The 19,621-nt window shown below is 47.2% G+C and overlaps 1 protein-coding gene and 2 pseudogenes across 1 annotated transcript in view; all 3 read right to left on the reverse strand.

Moving 5' to 3' along the window:
- Window positions 1–7,080, reverse strand: part of abitram (actin binding transcription modulator) — a 33,672-nt gene extending 26,592 nt beyond the window's left edge. The window contains 1 exon segment of the mRNA XM_070881286.1: window positions 6,971–7,080. Coding sequence (XP_070737387.1) covers window positions 6,971–7,040 — 70 coding nt within the window. The 5' untranslated portion in view covers window positions 7,041–7,080.
- Window positions 7,081–14,221: 7,141 nt separating this feature from the next.
- Window positions 14,222–14,340, reverse strand: LOC139264797 (5S ribosomal RNA; annotated as a pseudogene).
- Window positions 14,341–14,579: 239 nt separating this feature from the next.
- On the reverse strand, window positions 14,580–14,698 carry LOC139264987 (5S ribosomal RNA; annotated as a pseudogene).
- Between the last annotated feature and the right edge of the window lie 4,923 nt (window positions 14,699–19,621).

The raw sequence follows: 19,621 nt of genomic DNA on the forward strand, positions 1-19,621 counted from the left end.
GAAACGTTTATACGCGACCTACACAGTACCCACTCAGACATAGTCATGATGAAGGCTATCGCCAGGTCGCACGTTTGGTGGCCCAGCATTGACTCAGAATTGGAGCCACCGAGTCTGTGGTCATGGCCCTCCAAACCGTGGTCCAGGGTCCACGTAGATTTTGCTGGCCCCTTTCTAGGAAAGATGTTCCTAGTAGCAGTGGACACTTCCTCTAAATAGATTGAATGTGTAATTGTGAATTTATAATCGGGAACATAAATGGCAGACCAATTGAACAAGTACTTTGGTTCTGTCTTCACAAAGGAAAACACAAATAACCTTCCGAATGTACTAGGGCACCGAGGGTCCAGTGAGAAGGAGGAACTGAAGGATATCCTTATTAGGCAGGAAATTGTGTTAGGGAAATTGACGGGATTGAAGGGCCGATAAATCCCCAGGGCCTGATAGTCTGCATCCCAGAGTACTTCAGGAAGTGGCCCAAGAAATAGTGGATGCATTGGTGGTAATTTTCCAGCAGTCTATCGACTCTGGATCAGTTCCTATGGACTGGAGGGTTGCTAATGTAACACCACTTTTTAAAAAAGGAGAGAGAAAGAAAACGGGTAATTATAGACTGGTTAGCCTGACATCAGTAGTGGGGAAAATGTCGGAATCAATCATTATGAAATAGCAGCACATTTGGAAAGCAGTGATAGGATTGGTCCAAGTCAGCATGGATTTATGAAAGGGAAATCATGCTTGACAAATCTTTTAGAATTTTTTGAGGATGTAACTCGTAGGGCCCAAGTTTCCACAGGATAAAAAACGGGCGCCCCTGAGCTGGGCGCCCGTTTTTCGTGCCTAAAACGGCGCCAGAAAAAAAACGCGCTATTCTCGAGCGCTTTGCAGCTCCTTGTCTGTTTGGCGCGGAGCCTACACTCGCTGCGATTTTGTAAGTGGGAGGGGGCGGGTACTATTTAAATTAGTTTTTTTCCTGCCGGCAACGCTGCGCGTGCGCGTTGGAGCGTTCGCGCATGCTCAGTGTGAAAAAAAACATTGGCACTCGGCCATTTTTGGAGTTCTTTGTAGCTGTTTAATTTTTGAACGTTTTTTAATAAAACCACATCAGCACTGAGGCTTCCCTTCTCACTGTCTCCTTCCCCTCCCTCCCCTGCACGCAACAAGCCGCTGTCTCCTTCCCCTCCCTCGCCTGCGCAGCAACAAGCCGCTGTCTCCTTCCCCTCCCTCCCCTGCGCGGCAACAAGCCGCTGTCTCCTTCCCCTCCCTCCCCTGCGCGGCAATAAGCCGCTGTCTCCTTCCCCTCCCTCCCCTGCGCAGCAACAAGCCGCTGTCTCCTTCCCCTCCCTCCCCTGCGCGGTAACAAGCCGCTGTCTCCTTCCCCTCCCTCCCCTGCGCAGCAACAAGCCGCTGTCTCCTTCCCCTCCCTCCACGGCAACAAGCCGCTGTCTCCTTCCCCTCCCTCCCCTGCGCGGCAACAAGCCGCTGTCTCCTTCCCCTCCCTCCCCTGCGCGGCAACAAGCCGCTGTCTCCTTCCCCTCCCTCCCCTGCGCGGTAACAAGCCGCTGTCTCCTTCCCCTCCCTCCCCTGCGCGGCAACAAGCCGCTGTCTCCTTCCCCTCCCTCCACGGCAACAAGCCGCTGTCTCCTTCCCCTCCCTCCCCTGCGCGGCAACAAGCCGCTGTCTCCTTCCCCTCCCTCCCCTGCGCGGCAACAAGCCGCTGTCTCCTTCCCTTCCCTCCCCTGCGCGGCAACAAGCCACTGTCTCCTTCGCCTCCCTCCCCTGCGCGGCAACAAGCCGCTGTCTCCTTCCCCTCCCTCCCCTGCGCGGCAACAAACGGCGGTTTCCTTCGAACGATGGCTGAAGCACTTTCACACAGGTAGGAAGATGGTTTATTTAATCTTTTCTTTGTTATAAATGTTTATTCAGGTTGGATTTATTTGTATAATATTTGTAGAAGTATAAATAAGGATTTATTGTAGAATTTAATGAGTCCCCCCCCCCCCCCCACCTCGTTCTGGACGCCTAATTTGTAACCTGCGCCTGATTTTTTAATGTGTGGAACAGTTTTTTTCAGTTCTACAAAAATCTTCACTTGCTCCATTCTATTTTAGTTTGGAGTACGTTTTCACTGTGGAAACTTCGAAATCAGGCGTCAGTGGCTGGACACGCCCCCTTTTGAAGAAAAAATTCTGTTCTAAAGTAGAACTGTTCTACCTGACTAGAACTGCAGAAAAAAAAATGTGGAGAATTGCGATTTCTAAAATAGTCCGTTCTCCACCAGTTGCTCCTAAAAATCAGACGCAAATCATGTGGAAACTTGGGCCCGTAGAGTGGACAAGGGAGAACCAGTGGATGTGGTGTATTTGGACTTTCAAAAGGCTTTTGACAAGGTCCCACACAAGAGATTGGTGTGCAAAATCAAAGCACATGGTATTGGGAGTAATGTACTGGCGTGGATAGAGAACTGGCTGGCAGACAGGAAGCAGAGAGTCGGGATAAACGGGGTCCTTTTCAGAATGGCAGGCAGTGACTAGTGGAGTGCCGCAGGGCTCGGTGCTGTGACCCCAGCTCTTTACAATATATATTAATGATTTGGATGAAGGAATTGAGTGTAATATCTCCAAGTTTGCAGCTGACACTAAACTGGTGTGAGCTGTGAGGAGGATGCTAAGAGGCTGCAGGGTGACTTGGACAGGTTAGATGAATGGGCAAATACATGGCAGAAGCAGTACAATGTGGAGAAATGTGAGGTTATCCACTTTGGAGGCAAAAACACAAAGGCAGAATATTATCTGAATGGCGCAGATTAGGAAAAGGGGAGGTGTAGCGGGACCTGGGTGTCATGGTTCATCAGTCCTTGAAAGGTGGCATGCAGGTACAGCAGGCGGTGAAGGCGGCAAATGGTATGTTGGGCTTCATAGCAAGGGGATTTGAGTATAGGAGCAGGGAAGTCTTACTGCAGTTGTACAGGGCCTTGGGGAGGCCCCACCTGGAATATTGTGTTCAGTTTTGGTCTCCTAATCTGAGGAAGGACGTTCTTGCTATTGAGGGAGTGTAGCGAAGGTTCACCAGACCGATTCCAGGGATGGCAGGACTGACATATGAGGAGAGACTGGATCAACTGGGCCTTTATACTCTGGAGTTTAGAAGGATGAGAGGGGATCTCATAGAAACATATAAGATTCTGACAGGACTGGACAGGTTAGATGCGGGAAGAATGTTCCCGATGTTGGGGAAGTCCAGAACCAGGAGGACACAGTCTTAGGATAAGAGGCAGGCCATTTAGGACTGAGATGAGATGAAACTGCTTCACTCAGAGAGTTGTTAACCTGTGGAATTCCCTGCCGCAGAGAGTTGTTGATGCCAGTTCATTGGATATATTCAAGAGGGAGTTAGACATGGCACTTACGACTAAAGGGATCAAGGGTATGGAGAGAAAGCAGGAAAGGGGTACTGAAGGAATGATCAGCCATGATCTTATTGAATGGTGGTTCAGGCTCAAAGGGCCAAATGGTCTACTCCTGCACCTATTTTCTATGTTTCTATGTACGTCCACTGCCACCATTGAAAGCCTCTTGGCCATGTTCGCCACCCATGGTTTGCCCAACGTCCTTGTTAGTGACAATGGACCATGTTTCACCAGCTCGGAATTCAATGAGTTCATGACCCGCAATAGCATCAAACATGTCAGGTCTGCGCCGTTTAAGCCCGCATCCAACGGTTAAGCGGAACGGGCAGTCCAAACTATCAAGCAGAGCTTGAAATGCGTGACAGACAGTTTCCTGCAAACCTGGTTATCTCAGGGTCTGCTCAGCTACCGGACGCGACCCCACTCGCTTACCGGGGTTCCCCCGGCAGAATTGTTAACGAAGAGAGCACTCAAAACCAGGCTCTCCTTCGTCCACCCGAATCTCAATGATCATGTAGAAACCCGGCGTTACGGGAAAACATGTACCACGATCACGCGGCTGTATTGGATGACATTGAGGTTAACGACCCTGTATTTGTTCTTAATTACGGTAATGGTCCCAAATGGGTTGCTGGCACTATTTTAGCCAAGGAGGGGAATAGAGTGTTTGTTGTCAAACTTCTGAATGGACAAATGTGCAGAAAGTATTTGGATCAGACCAAACTGCAGTTCACTGACAATCAAGAACAGTTTGAAGAGGACATTACCATCATTGATCCACCCACACACACCCAACTAGCAATTGACCTTGCGGTCAATCACGAGGATGAACCCACCATGCCCGACAGTCTGATTAGACCAGCCGCGCTGCAGTGCAGCAATGATCCGACTGACTCACCCATGCCAGGACTTTAACTCAGGTGATCAACCCGGGAACGAAGAACCCCGGATCACCTCAACTTGTAAATAACTTGTATATAAGACTTTGTGATGGAGGGGGGGGGGGGGGGGGGAGGAAACAGAGTGATGTTATGTATAAACTTTATAATAGAGTAAGACTTGCCACCAGGGGGGGCGCACCTGTTGGAGACCCAAGGGTCACCTGCACACCCTGTGCATGCAGGTATAAAAGGTTGTCTGCCATGCTGCTTCAGCACTCTGGAGTTTGATTAAAGAGACTAAGATCACATCAGTTTGAGCTTACAGCATACAGTCTTGTGGAGTTATTCTGAACATAACAGAAACAAATAGACAACTAGAAAATAGACGACGAGAGAGAGAGGTAGATAAAAAAAGGAGGGGGGGGCTGCAATATTGATTGAAGAAACAATTACAGCTGTGAGGAGGGATATGATGTGAGCAGGTTCATCAAATGAGGCCATATGGGTTGTATTGAAGAACAAAAAAGGGGCGATCACATTGCTGGAAGTGTACTATAAACCCCCAAACAGTCAGAGGGAGATAGAAGAGCAAATATGTAGGACAAATTTCTGAGAAGTGCAAAAACTATAGGACAGTAATAGTAGGGGATTTCAACTACCCTAATATTAACTGGGATAGAATTAGTGTGAAAGGTATAGAGGGTGCAGAATTCTTAAAATGCACTCAGGAGAACTTTTTTAGCCAATGTGTAGCAAGCCCAACAAGGGAGCGGGTGGTGCTGGACTTAGTTTTCAGGAAGGAAGCTATTTTTTGTTCAAAATAATCACCAGACTCCTGTGAATTAAAGTAGTTTCATAAAACCACTACTGCTGACTTTCTTTTACAATGGAGTTGAGTAGACCCCAGAACTAAACCCAATTGATTCTGCATTCTTAAACTGACTCCCCGAATGATCCAGGTCTTGAGCTTCCAATTCAGTTAAAATTTCAGTTAGAATTTAAATTTTCAGATATTTAGCTAGTACAAAAGAAATTGCATGCATTTAGTGCATTTCATGTACTTCGGACATCCGAAAGACTTTCCTGGCAATTAATTGCTTTTTGTTTTGTTACATCATGACATTTAGTTACATTTTTAGTTTCAATTTTTAAATAGTTAGAATTATTTCCACTCAAATTTGGTGACAGCTTTTATTGTGAAATGTTATTACTTCCTGCTAACCATTTTATCAATAACGCCTTGTGGGTAACAGAAACCAATAAGTAAATAGGAACAATACAGTCAGATTCAAAAAGTTACTCATTACGATTTTAAAAACAGGGAGCATAAGAACATAAGAAATAGGAGCAGGAGTAGGCCATTTGGCTCTTCGAGCCTGCTCTGCCATTCAATAAGATCATGACCGATCTGATCCTGACCTCAACTCTTACTGCAGTTGTACAGGGCCTTGGTGAGGCCTCACCTGGAATATTGTTCAGTTTTGGTCTCCTAATCTGAGGAAGGATGTTCTTGCTATTGAGGGAGTGCAGCGAAGGTTCATCAGACTGATTCTCGGGGTGGCAGGACTGACATATGAGGAGAGAGTGGATCAACTGGGCCTGTATTCACTGGAGTTTAGAAGGATAAGAGGGGATCTCATAGAAACATATAAAATTATGACGGGACTGGACAGGTTAGATGCGGGAAGAATGTTCCCGATGTTGGGGGAAGTCCAGAAACAGGGGACACCGTCTAAGGATAAGGGGCAGGCCATTTAGGACTGAGATGAGGAGAAACTTCTTCACTCAGAGTTGTTAACCTGTGGAATTCCCTACCGCAGAGTTGTTGATGCCAGTTCATTGGATATATTCAAAAGGGAGTTAGATGTGGCCCTTACAGCTAAAGGGATCAAGGGGTATGGAGAGAAAGCAGGAAAGGGGTACTGAGGTAAATGATCAGCCATGATCTTATTGAATGGTGGTGCAGTCTCAAAGAGCCGAATGGCCTACTCCTGAGCCTACTCTATGTTTCTATGTTTCAACTCCATTTCCCTGCCTGTTCACCATAACCCTGGACTCACATGAGCCAATTTCAGACTGGCTGGAAATAAGTCTGTTTTGTCAGGCCATGGTAAGATCAAGAACCCCCATCATAATCAATGGAACCACTGCAGCAAAAGGCAGAGCAAGAGGTCTCTTTTGGGGCAGGAAGTATTTTTTAATCACATGATGATAGAAAAACAATATTACAGTTATACAGCCATTTGGGAGATCTTTAGGAAAAAGTACTCCTCCTAAACTCAACGCTTTCCTGGTCTTCCCCATGCAGCCTCCTCGCTGGGCTGTGGTTCTATTGTCACTCCACAAGTTTAGGGAGAAGCGCACATAACAAACTCTCCCCATGACCTGCTGGGGTCAGGCACAATAAACCGAACGCCCCCTCACCCCTGCCGACGGATAACGGTCAGCAATGCCGGCTGTTGTGTCTCTCCCGAACCCCGGGACACTGAGGCCGAATGTCCCATCACTCAGTCAATACATTCTGCTCAGGCTGGGATCCTGCCATTCCCGGCCTCGGGCCGCGACCTCCCCCCGGAAAGGTCAGGGCTGCCGCTGGTGATCACCGACCCCCGTAGGGCGGCCGCTGGGCCGTCCCGGGGACCACAGCACAAAGCTCCGCCACAACAACAGCGCCTCCTACCTGTCTTGTACCAGCGGGTGAAGTAACGATCGACCATTGATGGGCAACCCTGCCCCTCAACCTCCGCCATCGCACGCCGGAAACAGAGAGAAAACACTGCGCCGTCTCCTGGTAACACGCCGGAAGTTCGACAGGGCCGCACCGTCTCCTGGTAACACGCCGGAAGGAGGCGAATACAGGTCATGTGTGCTGGTTGGGAAACTGGGAATTTTGCCCTTGATCCCGGAGTTTCTGGACGTCTTCTACCGCTTATTAGTATTTGTAACTGCGGCCTTTGGGTCGGGAGAAGTGGCGCAGCAGACGGCAGACCTCTGGGCCCACACACCTCTCCATCACTCCGAGTGAAGCTCCAGTCAGGTCTCCACCCCTCTCAGTCAGGACTGTGAGCGTGGTATAGTCTCCCCTCGTCTCCCGCTGCAGCTTTTGACACAACCGCACAGTCCTCTTGAGTGGGACGGCCCTCACTTGGTTTCAATCTCTAACAATGGCTGTGCTTCACATCCCTGTACTGCCACCTCTAAAGTCCCTCAAGGATCCATCCTTTGCCCTCTCTTATCTACATGCTGTCCTTGGTGACATGATTTGCAAACATGAGGTCAGTTTACATACGTGTGCCAGTGACGCCCAGCACTCTACTACTCTCGATCCCTCCACTGCTTCTGGTCCTGTTAGACTGTTTGTCACATCAAGTATGAACCATAACTTCATCTGGTTAAACAGTGGGAAAATCAAAGCCATTGTCTTTGAACCTCACCACAAACTCTGTACCCTTGCCATTGATTCAATTCCCCCTCCCCAGCCACTGTTGTAAGACCATTCCCAACCACTGGATCCTATTCAACCCAAACTGAGCTTCCGATCTCATTATTTCCATTTTAAATCCCACCTACTTCCACCTCCATAGCATTGCCTGTGTCTATTCCACATAGCAACGGGAGTAGGTCATTTAGCCTCTCAATTCTGTTCCATTATTCAGTGAAGTAATGGCTGAACTGTGGCCTAACTCCATATAATGCATTTACACCATATCCCTTAATATCTTCTGTTAACAAAAGCTATCAATCTCAGATTTAAAATTAATAATTGACGTAGCATCAATTGCCGTTTTTGGAAGCGAGTTCCAAATTTCTACCACCCTTTCCGAATAGAAGTGTTTCCTAACTTCACTCCCGATAAAGCATTATCGGGTTGTGCTCTCGTCTGCCAAAATTGCTCACTATTCCAGAATTGTTCTATTCTCCACGACTAACCATCCCTTAAAGCCCTCTCCCCAGTCTCCACCCTCACCTCTGACAATGTGAGGAGTTGATGGACTTCTTTGCCTCTAAGATTGAGACCATCCATTCAGCCTCCTCTGCCTCTTCCCTTCCTCCCCCATGCCCACTGGACCAAATTTCCTCTAAGGATCCCCCCTGCCCTAGATCTGATCTCACATCTTTCCCCAATTTCTCTCTGATATCCCCTCATGGCCTCTCCAAGCTCATCTTGTCCTTGAGACACACTTCCTTCTCCCTTGACCCTATTCCCACCAAACTGCTGAACACCCAACTTCCTTTTCTGGCTCCCATGTTAGCTGACATTGCTAACAGTTCTCACGTACTATCTCCCTCTCCTTCAAATCTGTCGTCATCACCCCTCTCAAAATCCAACCCTTGACCCCTCCATCCTTGCAAACTGCCACCCCATCTCTAACCTCTCTTTCCTCTCAAGTCCTCGAACGTGTTCTCGCCTCCCAAATCCGTGCCCATCTTTCCCGCAACTCCACGTTTGAATTCCTCCAATCCGGCTTCCATGCCTGCCACAGTACCGAAATGGCTCTCATCGAAGTCACAAATGACATCCTTTGTGACTGACAAAAGCAAACTAACCCTCTTCATCCTTCTTCACTTGTCTGCAGCCTTTGACACGGTTGACCACTCTATCCTTCTCCAACGCCTCTCCACTGTCATACAGCTGGGCCATCATCATAGGCAGTCCCTCTGAATCGAGGAAGACTTGCTTCCATGCTAAAAATGAGTCCTTAGGTGGCTGAACAGTCCAATACGAGAACTACAGTCCCTGTCACAGGTGGGATAGATAGTTGTTGAGGGAAAGGGTGGGTGGGACTGGTTTGCCGCACGCCCTTTCCACTGCCTGCGCTTGATTTCTGCATACTCTCGGTGATGAGACTCGAGGTGCTCAACGCCCTCCCGGATGCACTTCCTCCACTTATGGCGTCTTTGGCCAGGGACTCCCAGGTGACAGTGGGGATGTTGCACTTTATCAGGGAGGCTTTGAGGGTGTCCTTGTAACGTTTCCTCTGCTCACCTTTGGCTTGTTTGCCGTGAAGGAGTTGCGAGTAGAGCGCTTGCTTTGGGAGTCTCGTGTCTGGCATGCCAACAATATGGCCTGCCCAGCGTAGCTGATCAAGTGTGATCAGTGATTCAATGCTGGGGATGTTGGCCTGGTCGAGTACGCTAATGTCGGTGGTTCTGTCCTCCCAGGGGATTTGCAGGATCCTGCGGAGACATCGTTGGTGGTATTTCTCCAGCGACTTGAGGTGTCTACTTTATATGGTCCTTGTCTCTGAACTGTACAGGAGGCAGGTATTACTACAGCCCTGTAGACCATGAGCTTGGTGGCAGATTTGAGGGCCTGGTCTTCAAACACTCTTTTCCTCAGGCGGCCGAAGGCTGCACTGGCGCACTGGAGGTGGTGTTGAATCTCGTCGTCAATGTCTGCTCTTGTTGATAAGAGGCTCCCGAGGTATGGGAAATGGTCCACGTTGTCCAGGGCCGCACCGTGGATCTTGATGAGTGGGGGCCAGTGCTGTGCGGCAGGGGCAGGTTGGTGGAGGACCTTTGTCTTACTGATGTTTAGCGTAAGGCCTATGCTTTCGTACGCCTCAGTAAATACGTTGACTATGACTTGGAGTTCAGTATCTGATTGTGCGCAGACGCAGGCGTCGTCCACGTACTGTAGCTCGACGACAGAGGTTGGGGTGGTCTTGGACCTGGCCTGGAGATGAGGAAGGTTGAACAGGTTCCCACTAGTTCCGTAGTTTAGTTCCAATCCAGCGGGGAGCTTGTTGACTGTAAGGTGGAGCATGGCAGTGAGGACTGCACTCGCCTGGTTCCATTCTTATTTATCTAATCATAGCCAGAGAATCACTTGCAACGGTTTCTCTTCCAGCCCCTGCATCGTTATCTCTGGTGTCCCCCCAGGGATCTATCCTTGGCCCCCTCCTATTTCTCATCTACATGTTGCCACTTAGCGACATCATCCAGAAACACGGCGTCAGTTTCCACATGTACGCTGATGACACCCAGCTCTATCTCATTACGACTTCTCTTGACCCCTCCACAGCCTCTAAATTGTCAGACTGCTTGTCCGACATTCAGTTCTGGATGAGCAGAAGTTTTCTCCAATTAAATATTGGGAAGACCGAAGCCATTGTTTTCGGTCCCCGACACAAACTCCGTTCCCTAGCCACTGACTCCATCCCTCTCCCCAACTTCTGTCTGAGGCTGAACCAGACTGTTCACAACCTTGGTGTCATATTTAACCTTGAAATGAGCTTTCGACCACATATCCACAGCATAACTAAGACCGCTTATTTCCACCTCTGTAACATTGCATGTCTCCGCCCTTGCCTCAGCTCATCCATCGCTGAAACCGTAATCCATGCCTTTGTTACCTCTAGACTTGACTACTCCAACACACTCCTGGCTAGCCTCCCACATTCTGTCCTACATAACGTGAGGTGATCCAAAACCCGGCTGCCCGTGTCCTAACTCGCACCAAGTCCCGTTCACCCATCACCCCTGGGTTCGCTGACCTATATTGGCTCCTGGTTAAGCAACACCTCGATTTCAAAATTCTCATCCTTGTTTTCAAATCCCTCCACAGCATCGCCCCAACATATCTCTGTAATCTCCTTCAGCCCCTTCAGCCCCATAACCTCCCAAGATATCGGTGCTCCTCCAATTCTGTCCTTTTGAGTATCCCTGATTATAACCGTTCAACCATTGGTGGCCGTACCTCCTGTTGCCATGCCCTAAGCTCTGGAATTCCCTGCCTAAATCTCTCCGCCTCTCTACCTCTCTTTCCTCCTTTAAGATTCTCCTTAAAACCTACCTCTTTGAGCAAGCTTTTGGTCACCTGCCCTAATTTCTCCTTATGTGGCTCGGTGTCGGCCTGTATTCACTGGAATTAAGAAGGATGAGAGGGGATCTCATAGAAACATATAAAATTCTGATGGGACTGGACAGGTTAGATGCAGGAAGAATGTTTCCGATGTTGTGGAAGTCCAGGACCAGGGGACATAGTCTTAGGATAAGGGGTAAGCCATTTAGGACTGAGATGAGGAGAAACTTCTTCACTCAGAGTTGTTAAGCTGTGGAATTCCCTACAGCAGAGAGTTGTTGATGCCAATTCATTGGATATATTCAAGAGGGAGTTAGATATGGCCCTTGCGGCTAAAGGGATCAAGGGGTCGGGAGAGAAAACAGGAACGGGGTACTGAAGGAATGATCAGCCATGATCTTATTGAATGTGGTGCACGCTCGAAGGGCCGGATGGCCTACTCCTGCACCTATTTTCTATGTTTTATGTGTCAAATTCTTTGTCTCATAATACTCTCTTGAAGCGCCTTGGGACGTTTCACTACATTAAAGGTGCTATATAAATACAAGTTGTTGTTGTTATTGAAAGGCCTGGCTCTAATCTTTACGCTATGTCCCCTAGCCCTAGACTCCCAACCAGCGGGGGGAAAATTCCCTCTATCTACCCTATCAGTTCGTCTTAATATATTGAAAACTTCTATTAAATCACCACTTAACTGGATAAATTCCAAGGAATACAACCCTAGCCAAACTTCTACTGGAACCTGTAATGCATTTGCTTCATGAGTTCTTTGCTTAAGAATTCATAGCAACACATTGCTATTAAGAACTAATTGGTTTACTATCAAAGATTTAACAATCACTCTACGCATTACCAGTTCATTCACTCATCAACATCATAGGTGATCCCTTGGATCGAGGATGACTTGCTTCCATGCTAAAAAGGGATGAGTTCACAGGTGCTTCAATGAAGGACCTAATATTCCAGGTCCCGAACTACATGTTGAAGGGTGGAAGATGCTTGTGCGTGGATTTTTTTAACATGTGGTGGCCGTTGCACACCAGCCACCACACGGGTTTGACAGAGCTAGGTCTTGGTCCAGTGGCAAGGATTAACCAAGACGACTGGAGACCAGCTCTGCTGCACAGACCTAGTGCGCACACATATTGCAGTGTGGGCTGACCCATGCTGCACCTGGGCCCTCGCCTCTTCTGGGCTCCGAACTCACGCCTCTCCTGGGTCCCGATTACATCGCTCCGCAATCTCTCGCCGCTCCTTCGCCCCAATCTCGTCACTCCTTCACCCCGACCTCGCCGCTCCTGCTGTACCTGCCCATGCTCCAATCAGCAACTTGGACCTTGGTGACGTCCAATCCAGTCGCCCTCTTCATAGCCATCGGCCTCCTGAACCGGCTCGCGCTGTCCCTTGCAGTTGTATGCTAATGGTCCTTGCAGGTCGGGGCTGCCACGCCGAATGTCGGGTTGGGCCTCCACAATGCTCCTTTGAAGGCCACGACCTGCTGATGGTCCACCAGGCTCACCACTGCATACTTCCTCGTGGATGACCTAGACCCAAATATGACTGGGATTTTATTGAGTCTTGTGAACATCATGTGACTGGCTAAGCCATTCACAATGCAACAGCTCTACAACTATTTTGGTAGAACGTTACTTTAAGTGCTCCCTTTGGTAAAGGCATAAAAAACCACAAATTAACTAATAAACATTAAAGGAAAGAGAACCTTGACAAATCAAATTAAATTAAAATTTTGTTACCTATTGAAATGATGCACTCCAGTGCCCACCTCACGGAAGGTCATGAGCGTATCGGTGGACACCGCGTGCTCCATCTCCAGGGACAATAATGGGAAATGTGGAAATGGCTGAGACCTTAAACAATTATTTTGCTTCGGTCTTCACAGTGGAAGACACAAAAACCATGCCAAAAATTGCTGGTCACAGGAATGTGGGAAGGGAGGACCTTGAGACAATCACTATCACTAGGGGGGTAGTGCTGGACAGGCTAATGGGACTGAAGGTAGACAAGTCCACTGGTCCTGATGAAATGCATCCCAGGGTATTAAAAGAGATGGCGGAAGTTATAGCAGATGCATTCGTTATAATCTACCAAAAGTCTTTGGACTCTGGGGAGGTATCAGCGGATTGGAAAATAGCTAATGTAATGCCTCTGTTTAAAAAAGGGGGCAGACAAAAGACAGGTAACTATAAGCCGGTTAGTTTAACATCTGTAGTGGGGAAAATGCTTGAAACTATCATTAAGGAAGAAATAGCGGGACATCTAGATAGGAATAGTGCAATCATGCAGACGCAGCATGGATTCATGAAAGGGAAATCATGTTTAATTAATTTACTGGAATTCTTTGAGGATATAATGAGCATGGTGGATAGAGGTGTACCGATTGATGTGGTGTATTTAGATTTTCAAAAGGCATTCGATAAGGTGCCACACAAAAGGTTACTGCAGAAGATAAGGATACGCAGAGTCAGAGAAAATGTATTAGCATGGATAGAGAATTGGCTGGCGAACAGAAAGCAGAGAGTCGGGATGAATGGGCCCTTTTCGGGTTGGAAATCGGTGGTTAGTGGTGTGCCACAGGGATCGGTGCTGGGGCCACAACTGTTTACAATATACATAGATGACCTGGAAGAGGGAACAGAGTGTAGTGTAACAAAATTTGCAGATGACACAAAGATTAGTGGGAAAGCGGGTTGTGTAGAGGACACAGAAAAGCTGCAAAGAGATTTGGATAGGTTAAGCGAATGGGCTAAGGTTTGGCAAATGGAATACAATGTCGGAAAGTGTGAGGTCATCCACCTTGGGAAAAAAAACAGTAAAATGGAATATTATTTGAATGGGGAAAAATTACAACATGCTGTGGTGCAGAGGGACCTGGGGGTCCTTGTGCATGAAACTCTTTTGAGTTTACCTGCAAAACATAAAAACATTAAACGGTGCCACCCGACCTGGGTGACACTCCAGACATTTACAAGGCCCTTTTTTTTCCCCCCTTTTTTTTTTGTGTTTTTTTTTTTGTTTTTTTTTGGGCACTAAAATCACAATTTTTCCCCAGTGCCCCCTATAAAAGGGAAGGGGACACTAAAAGCACCGGCAATTAAAACAAATTAACTTCTACTGCACCTGGTATTCCCAGGCAGTCTCCCATCCAAGTACTAACCAGGCCTGACTCTGCTTAGCTTCCGAGATCAGACGAGATCGGGCGTTTTCAGACTAGTGTGGCCGTAGGCTCCTTGTGCATGAAACTCTTTTGAGTTTACCTGCGAAAACATAAACATTAAAGAGTGCCACCCGACCTGGGTGACACTCCAGACATTTACAAGGCCCTTTTTTTCCCCTTTTTTTTGTTTTTTTCTTTGTGTTTTTCTTTTTTTGGTTTTTTTTTGGGCACTAAAATCACAATTTTTCCCCAGTGCCCCCTATAAAAGGGAAGGGGACACTAAAAGCACCGGCAATTAAAACAAATTAACTTCTACTGCACCTGGTATTCCCAGGCAGTCTCCCATCCAAGTACTAACCAGGCCTGACTCTGCTTAGCTTACGAGATCAGACGAGATCGGGCGTTTTCAGACTAGTGTGGCCGTAGGCTCCTTGTGCATGAATCCCAAAAAGTTAGTTTGCAGGTGCAGCAGGTAATCAGGAAGGCGAATGGAATGTTGGCCTTCATTGCAAGAGGGATGGAGTACAAAAGCAGGGAGGTCCTTCTGCAACTGTATAGGGTATTGGTGAGGCCGCACCTGGAGTACTGCATGCAGTTTGGTCACCTTACTTAAGGAAGGATATACTAGCTTTGGAGGGGGTACAGAGACGATTCACAAGGCTGATTCTGGAGATGAGGGGGTTACCTTATGATGATAGATTGAGTAGACTGGGTCTTTACTCGGAGTTCAGAAGGATGAGGGGTGATCTTATTGAAACATTTAAAATAATGAAAGGGATAGACAAGATAGAGGCAGAGAGGTTGTTTCCACTGGTCGGGGAGACTAGAACTAGGGGGCACAACCTCAAAATACGGGGGAGCCAATTTAAAACCGAGTTGAGAAGGAATTTCTTCTCCCAGATGGTTGTGAATCTGTGGAATTCTCTGCCCAAGGAAGCAGTTGAGGCTAGCTCATTAAATGTATTCAAATCACCGATAGATAGATTTTTAACCAATAAGGGAATTAAGGGTTACGGGGAGCGGGCGGGTAATTGGAGCTGAGTCCACGGCCAGATCAGCTATGATCTTGTTGAATGGCGGAGCAGGCTCGAGGGGCTAGATGGCCTACTCCTGTTCCTAATTCTTATGTTCTTATGTTCTTATGACACCCTGGTGCGAACATAACCGCAGAAGAGAGGCAGGCAGTCGGGCTGAACAACCACCTCGACTGCCCGCTGTCTCGACCAGTTAGAGACCATCTTGGCCAGGCCCAGGAGCAGTTCTATGTCCTGCCTGCTCCCCTCCGCACAGGGTGCCTAAGATCAGAAGTGTGGGACTTAAGTGCAGCCAAAAATCGAGGAGCAGCCCCTTCAAATAATGGAAGAGGTCAACATCTCTACAACTATTTTTTGTAAAACGTAAAGTGAAGTGCCCCCTTTTGACAAAGGCACTGGAACCCACACATTTCAAATTAACCTTTTACGGAAACTAAAATCAAATAAAAATTTGGTTGCTGAGGCTGAAAATGTACTCCAGTCCCTCCGGCGCCCACCTTTCGCGGAAGGACACCGTGTGCTCCATCTCCAGGGACACCCTGGCTCGAAAGTAACCACGGAAGAGAGGCAGGCAGTTGGGCTGAATGACCCTCTCGACCGCCCGCTGCCTGGCCACCTTGGCCAGACCCGGGAGCAGTACTACCAGGAGGTCCTCCGACCTGTCCGCTCCCCTCCGCACAGGATGCCCAAAGATCAGGAGCGTGGGACTGAAGTGCAACCAGAATTTGAGGAGCAGCCCCTTCAAATATTGAAAGAGGGGCTGAAACCTCACACATTGCCAACAGCTCTACAACTCTTTTGGTTAAAAAAAAAATAAACAATTAAATCAAGTGTCTGCTGATTAAAGGGGAGGACACTCCAAAACTTTCAAACAAGTGCCTTTTTTGGGGGGGGTTTTGTGTTTTTTTTCTTTCTTTTTTTGTTTTTTTGGGTGTTTTTTTGGGCACTAAAGCCACAAATTATGCAAGTGCCCCCTATAAAAGGGGAGGGGGACACTAAAATCGGCAATAAAACAAATTAAACTTTAAAACATATAAAATCAAATTAAAATTTGGTTGCCGGGGGTAATGATGCACTCCAGTCCCTCTGGTGCCCACCTCTCGCGGAAGGCCGCGAGCGTACCAGTGGACACCGCGTGCTCCATCTCCAAGGACACCCTGGCCTGGATGTACGTGCGGAAGAGAGGCAGACAGTCAGGCTGAACGACCCCGCTGCCTGGACCGGGTGATGGCCCCCTTGGCCGTGCCCAGGAGCAGTCCTACGAGGAGGCCCTCGGACCTACCTGCTCCCCTCCACACCGGGTGCCCAAAAATTAGGAGCGTGCAGCCAGAAATTGAGGAGCAACCCCTTCAAATATTGAAAGAGGGGCTGCAACCTCACACATTGGCAACAGCTCTACAACTCTTGTAGAAAACAAAGTTGAACAGTTAAATCAAGTGCCCCCTGATCTGTGGGACACTCCAAACACTTATCAAGGCCCTTTTTTGTTTTTTGGGTTTCTGTTTTGTGTTTCTTGTATTTTTTTTTTAACAGCTCTACAACTCTTTGGATTGGAGAACAAATAAATAGTTAAATCACGATGCCCCCAATCTGGGGGACACCCTAACACTTATCAAGGCCCTTTTTTGTTTTTCTGGAGTGTTTTTTGTGTTTTTTTGGAGTTTTTTTTTGGGCACTAAAACTTACATTATACAAGTGCCCCCTATCAAAGGGGTGGGGGACATTAAAACTGGCAATAAAACAAATTAAACTTTGAAACATATAAAATCAAATTAAAATTTGGTTGCCGGGGGTAATGATGCACTCCAGTCCCTCCAGCGCCCACCTCTCGTGGAAAGCCGCGAGCATACCGGGACACCGCGTGCTCCATCTCCAGGGACACCCTGGACCGGATGTAAGAGCGGAAGAGAGGCAGGCAGTCAGGCTGAACGACCCCCTCGACCACCCGCTGCCTGGACCAGCTGATGGCACCCTTGGTCGTGCCCAGGAGCAGTCCTACGAGGAGGCCCTTGGACCTACCTGCTCCCCTCCGCACAGGGTGCCCAAAGATCAGGAGTGTGGGACTGAAGTGCAGCCAGAAATTGAGGAGCAGCCCCTTTAAATAGTGGAACAGGGGTTGCAACCTCACACATTGCCAACAGCTCTACAACTCTTTTGATTGGATAACAAATAAATAGTTAGATCACGGTGCGCCCCCCCCCCCCCACCCCCACCCCCCAATCTGGGGGACACTCCAACATTTATCAAGGCCATTTTTTGTTTTTTGGGGTTTTTTTTGTGGGGTTTTTTTGTTTTTTTAACAGCTTTACAACTCTTTTGGGGGGGACAAAATAAACAGTTAGATCAAGTGCTCCCCGATCTGGGGGACACTTCAACACTTATCAAGGCCATTTTTTTGTGTTTTTTTTTTAACAGCTCTACAACTCTTTTAGAGTAAACAAAATAAACATTAGATCAAGTGCCCCCCGATCTGGGGGACACTCCAGACTCTTTTAACTGCCCTCTTTTAAAACATTTTTTTGTTTTTTTTAACAGCTCTACAAACCTGTGTGCATATTCACAGGTGCATACATTATAGAACCCTTATGTATGACTTTGTTACGTTCAAACTCATACACTCCAATGCACCCCTGGCTGGCCTCCCATTCACCACTTCCCACAAACTACAGCTCATTCAAAACTCTGCAGCCCCTATCTTATCCTACATCACTCCCCCATCACCCCCAACCTCACTGATCTGCATTGGCTCCCGGTCTTCAACATCTCAAATTTAAATTCTTTCATGGGTTCATCCCTTCCTATCTGTGTAACTTCATCCAGCCCTACAACCTCTGCCCTCCAAACTCTCCAATATTCTTATGCTGGCTTCTTGTGTAACCCCATTTCCCTTCAGTCATCTAGACTGCACTCTCTGAAATTAGCTCCACAAACCCCTCCATCTCTCCAATTATGGTCACTATGCCACAATAAAATCAAATATATGTGGAAAATAGTGAGTGATGGCAAATGATTGCCTAATGCACTCAAATCAAATTCCTCTCACAACTATTTTGGCTGGGCCATTTAAATGGCCTAATGTGGCTATAAAATAATGGAGGGGGGCATTTGATGCAAATTCATTAAGTGTTTGTACAATAACATCGCTCAGCGCAATTTTCAGACTTTAAACATATCAGAGAGTTTAGAGAAACTAATCAGATTGATCCCAGGTGTAAAAAGAATGCACTGAAAAGCAAAAATCGAGCTCTAGGGTCTGGTAAGAAAGCATTTAAGTCAGAACTTCACTGAAGTATATGAAGTTTAAAATGGTATAAACAAGATAAACGCAAAATAATTCTTTAAGGTAGGAGGCATTAGGAACATTCAAAATATAATGGATGCTAAAATGGGAGAAGTGTTAGAGGACCAAACTTCAATAGGCCAAATGACATATTCTTATCCATAACTTTTGTTACGTAAGAACATAAGAATAAGGAACAGGAGTAGGTCAAGCCTGCTCCGCCGTTCAGTAAGATCATGGCTGATCTTTTACCTCAACTCTACTTTCCTGCCAGATCCATATATCCCTTTATTTCCCTAGAGTCAATCTCAGCCTTGAATATACTCAATGACTCAGCATCCACAGCCCTTTGGGGTAGAGAATTCTGAATGAAGAAATTCCTCCTCATCTCAGTCTTAAATGGCTGATCCTTATCCTGAGACTATGCCTCCTAGTCCTAGACTACAGCCAGGGGAAACAGCCTCTCACCATCTACTGTCAATCCCCCTCCGTATCTCATGTGGTTCAATGAAATCATCTCTTATTCTTCTAAACTCAAGCTCTCCTCATAGGACAACCCTCTCATCCCAAGTATCAATCTAGTGAACCTTTGTTGAACCGCCTCTAAGGGAAGTATGTATTTCCTCAGATAAGGAGACCAAAACTGTGCACAGTACCCCAGTTGTGGTCTCACCAAAGCCCTGTATAATTGTAGTAAGACTTCCCCTTGCAATAAAGGCCAACATGCCATTTACTTTCCTAATTGCTTGCTGTACCTGCATGCTAACTCTGTTTTTTCTGTACGAGGACACGTAAATCTCTCTGAGCACCAACATTTAATAGTTTCTCATCATTTAAAAATATTCTGTTTTTCTATTCTTCCTACCAAATTATATAATCTCACATTTCCCCATATTACACTCCATCTCCCACCTTATTGCCCACTCACTTAACCTATCTATATCCCTTTGTAGGCATAGTTCTTCTCCTCACAGCTTACTTTCCCACCTAGCTTTGTATCGTCAATATACTTGGATACATTGCACTCAGTTCCTTCA

This window comes from Pristiophorus japonicus, chromosome 5 (genome assembly GCF_044704955.1).
Source record: "Pristiophorus japonicus isolate sPriJap1 chromosome 5, sPriJap1.hap1, whole genome shotgun sequence".
In the NCBI taxonomy this organism is placed as follows: domain Eukaryota; kingdom Metazoa; phylum Chordata; class Chondrichthyes; family Pristiophoridae; genus Pristiophorus; species Pristiophorus japonicus.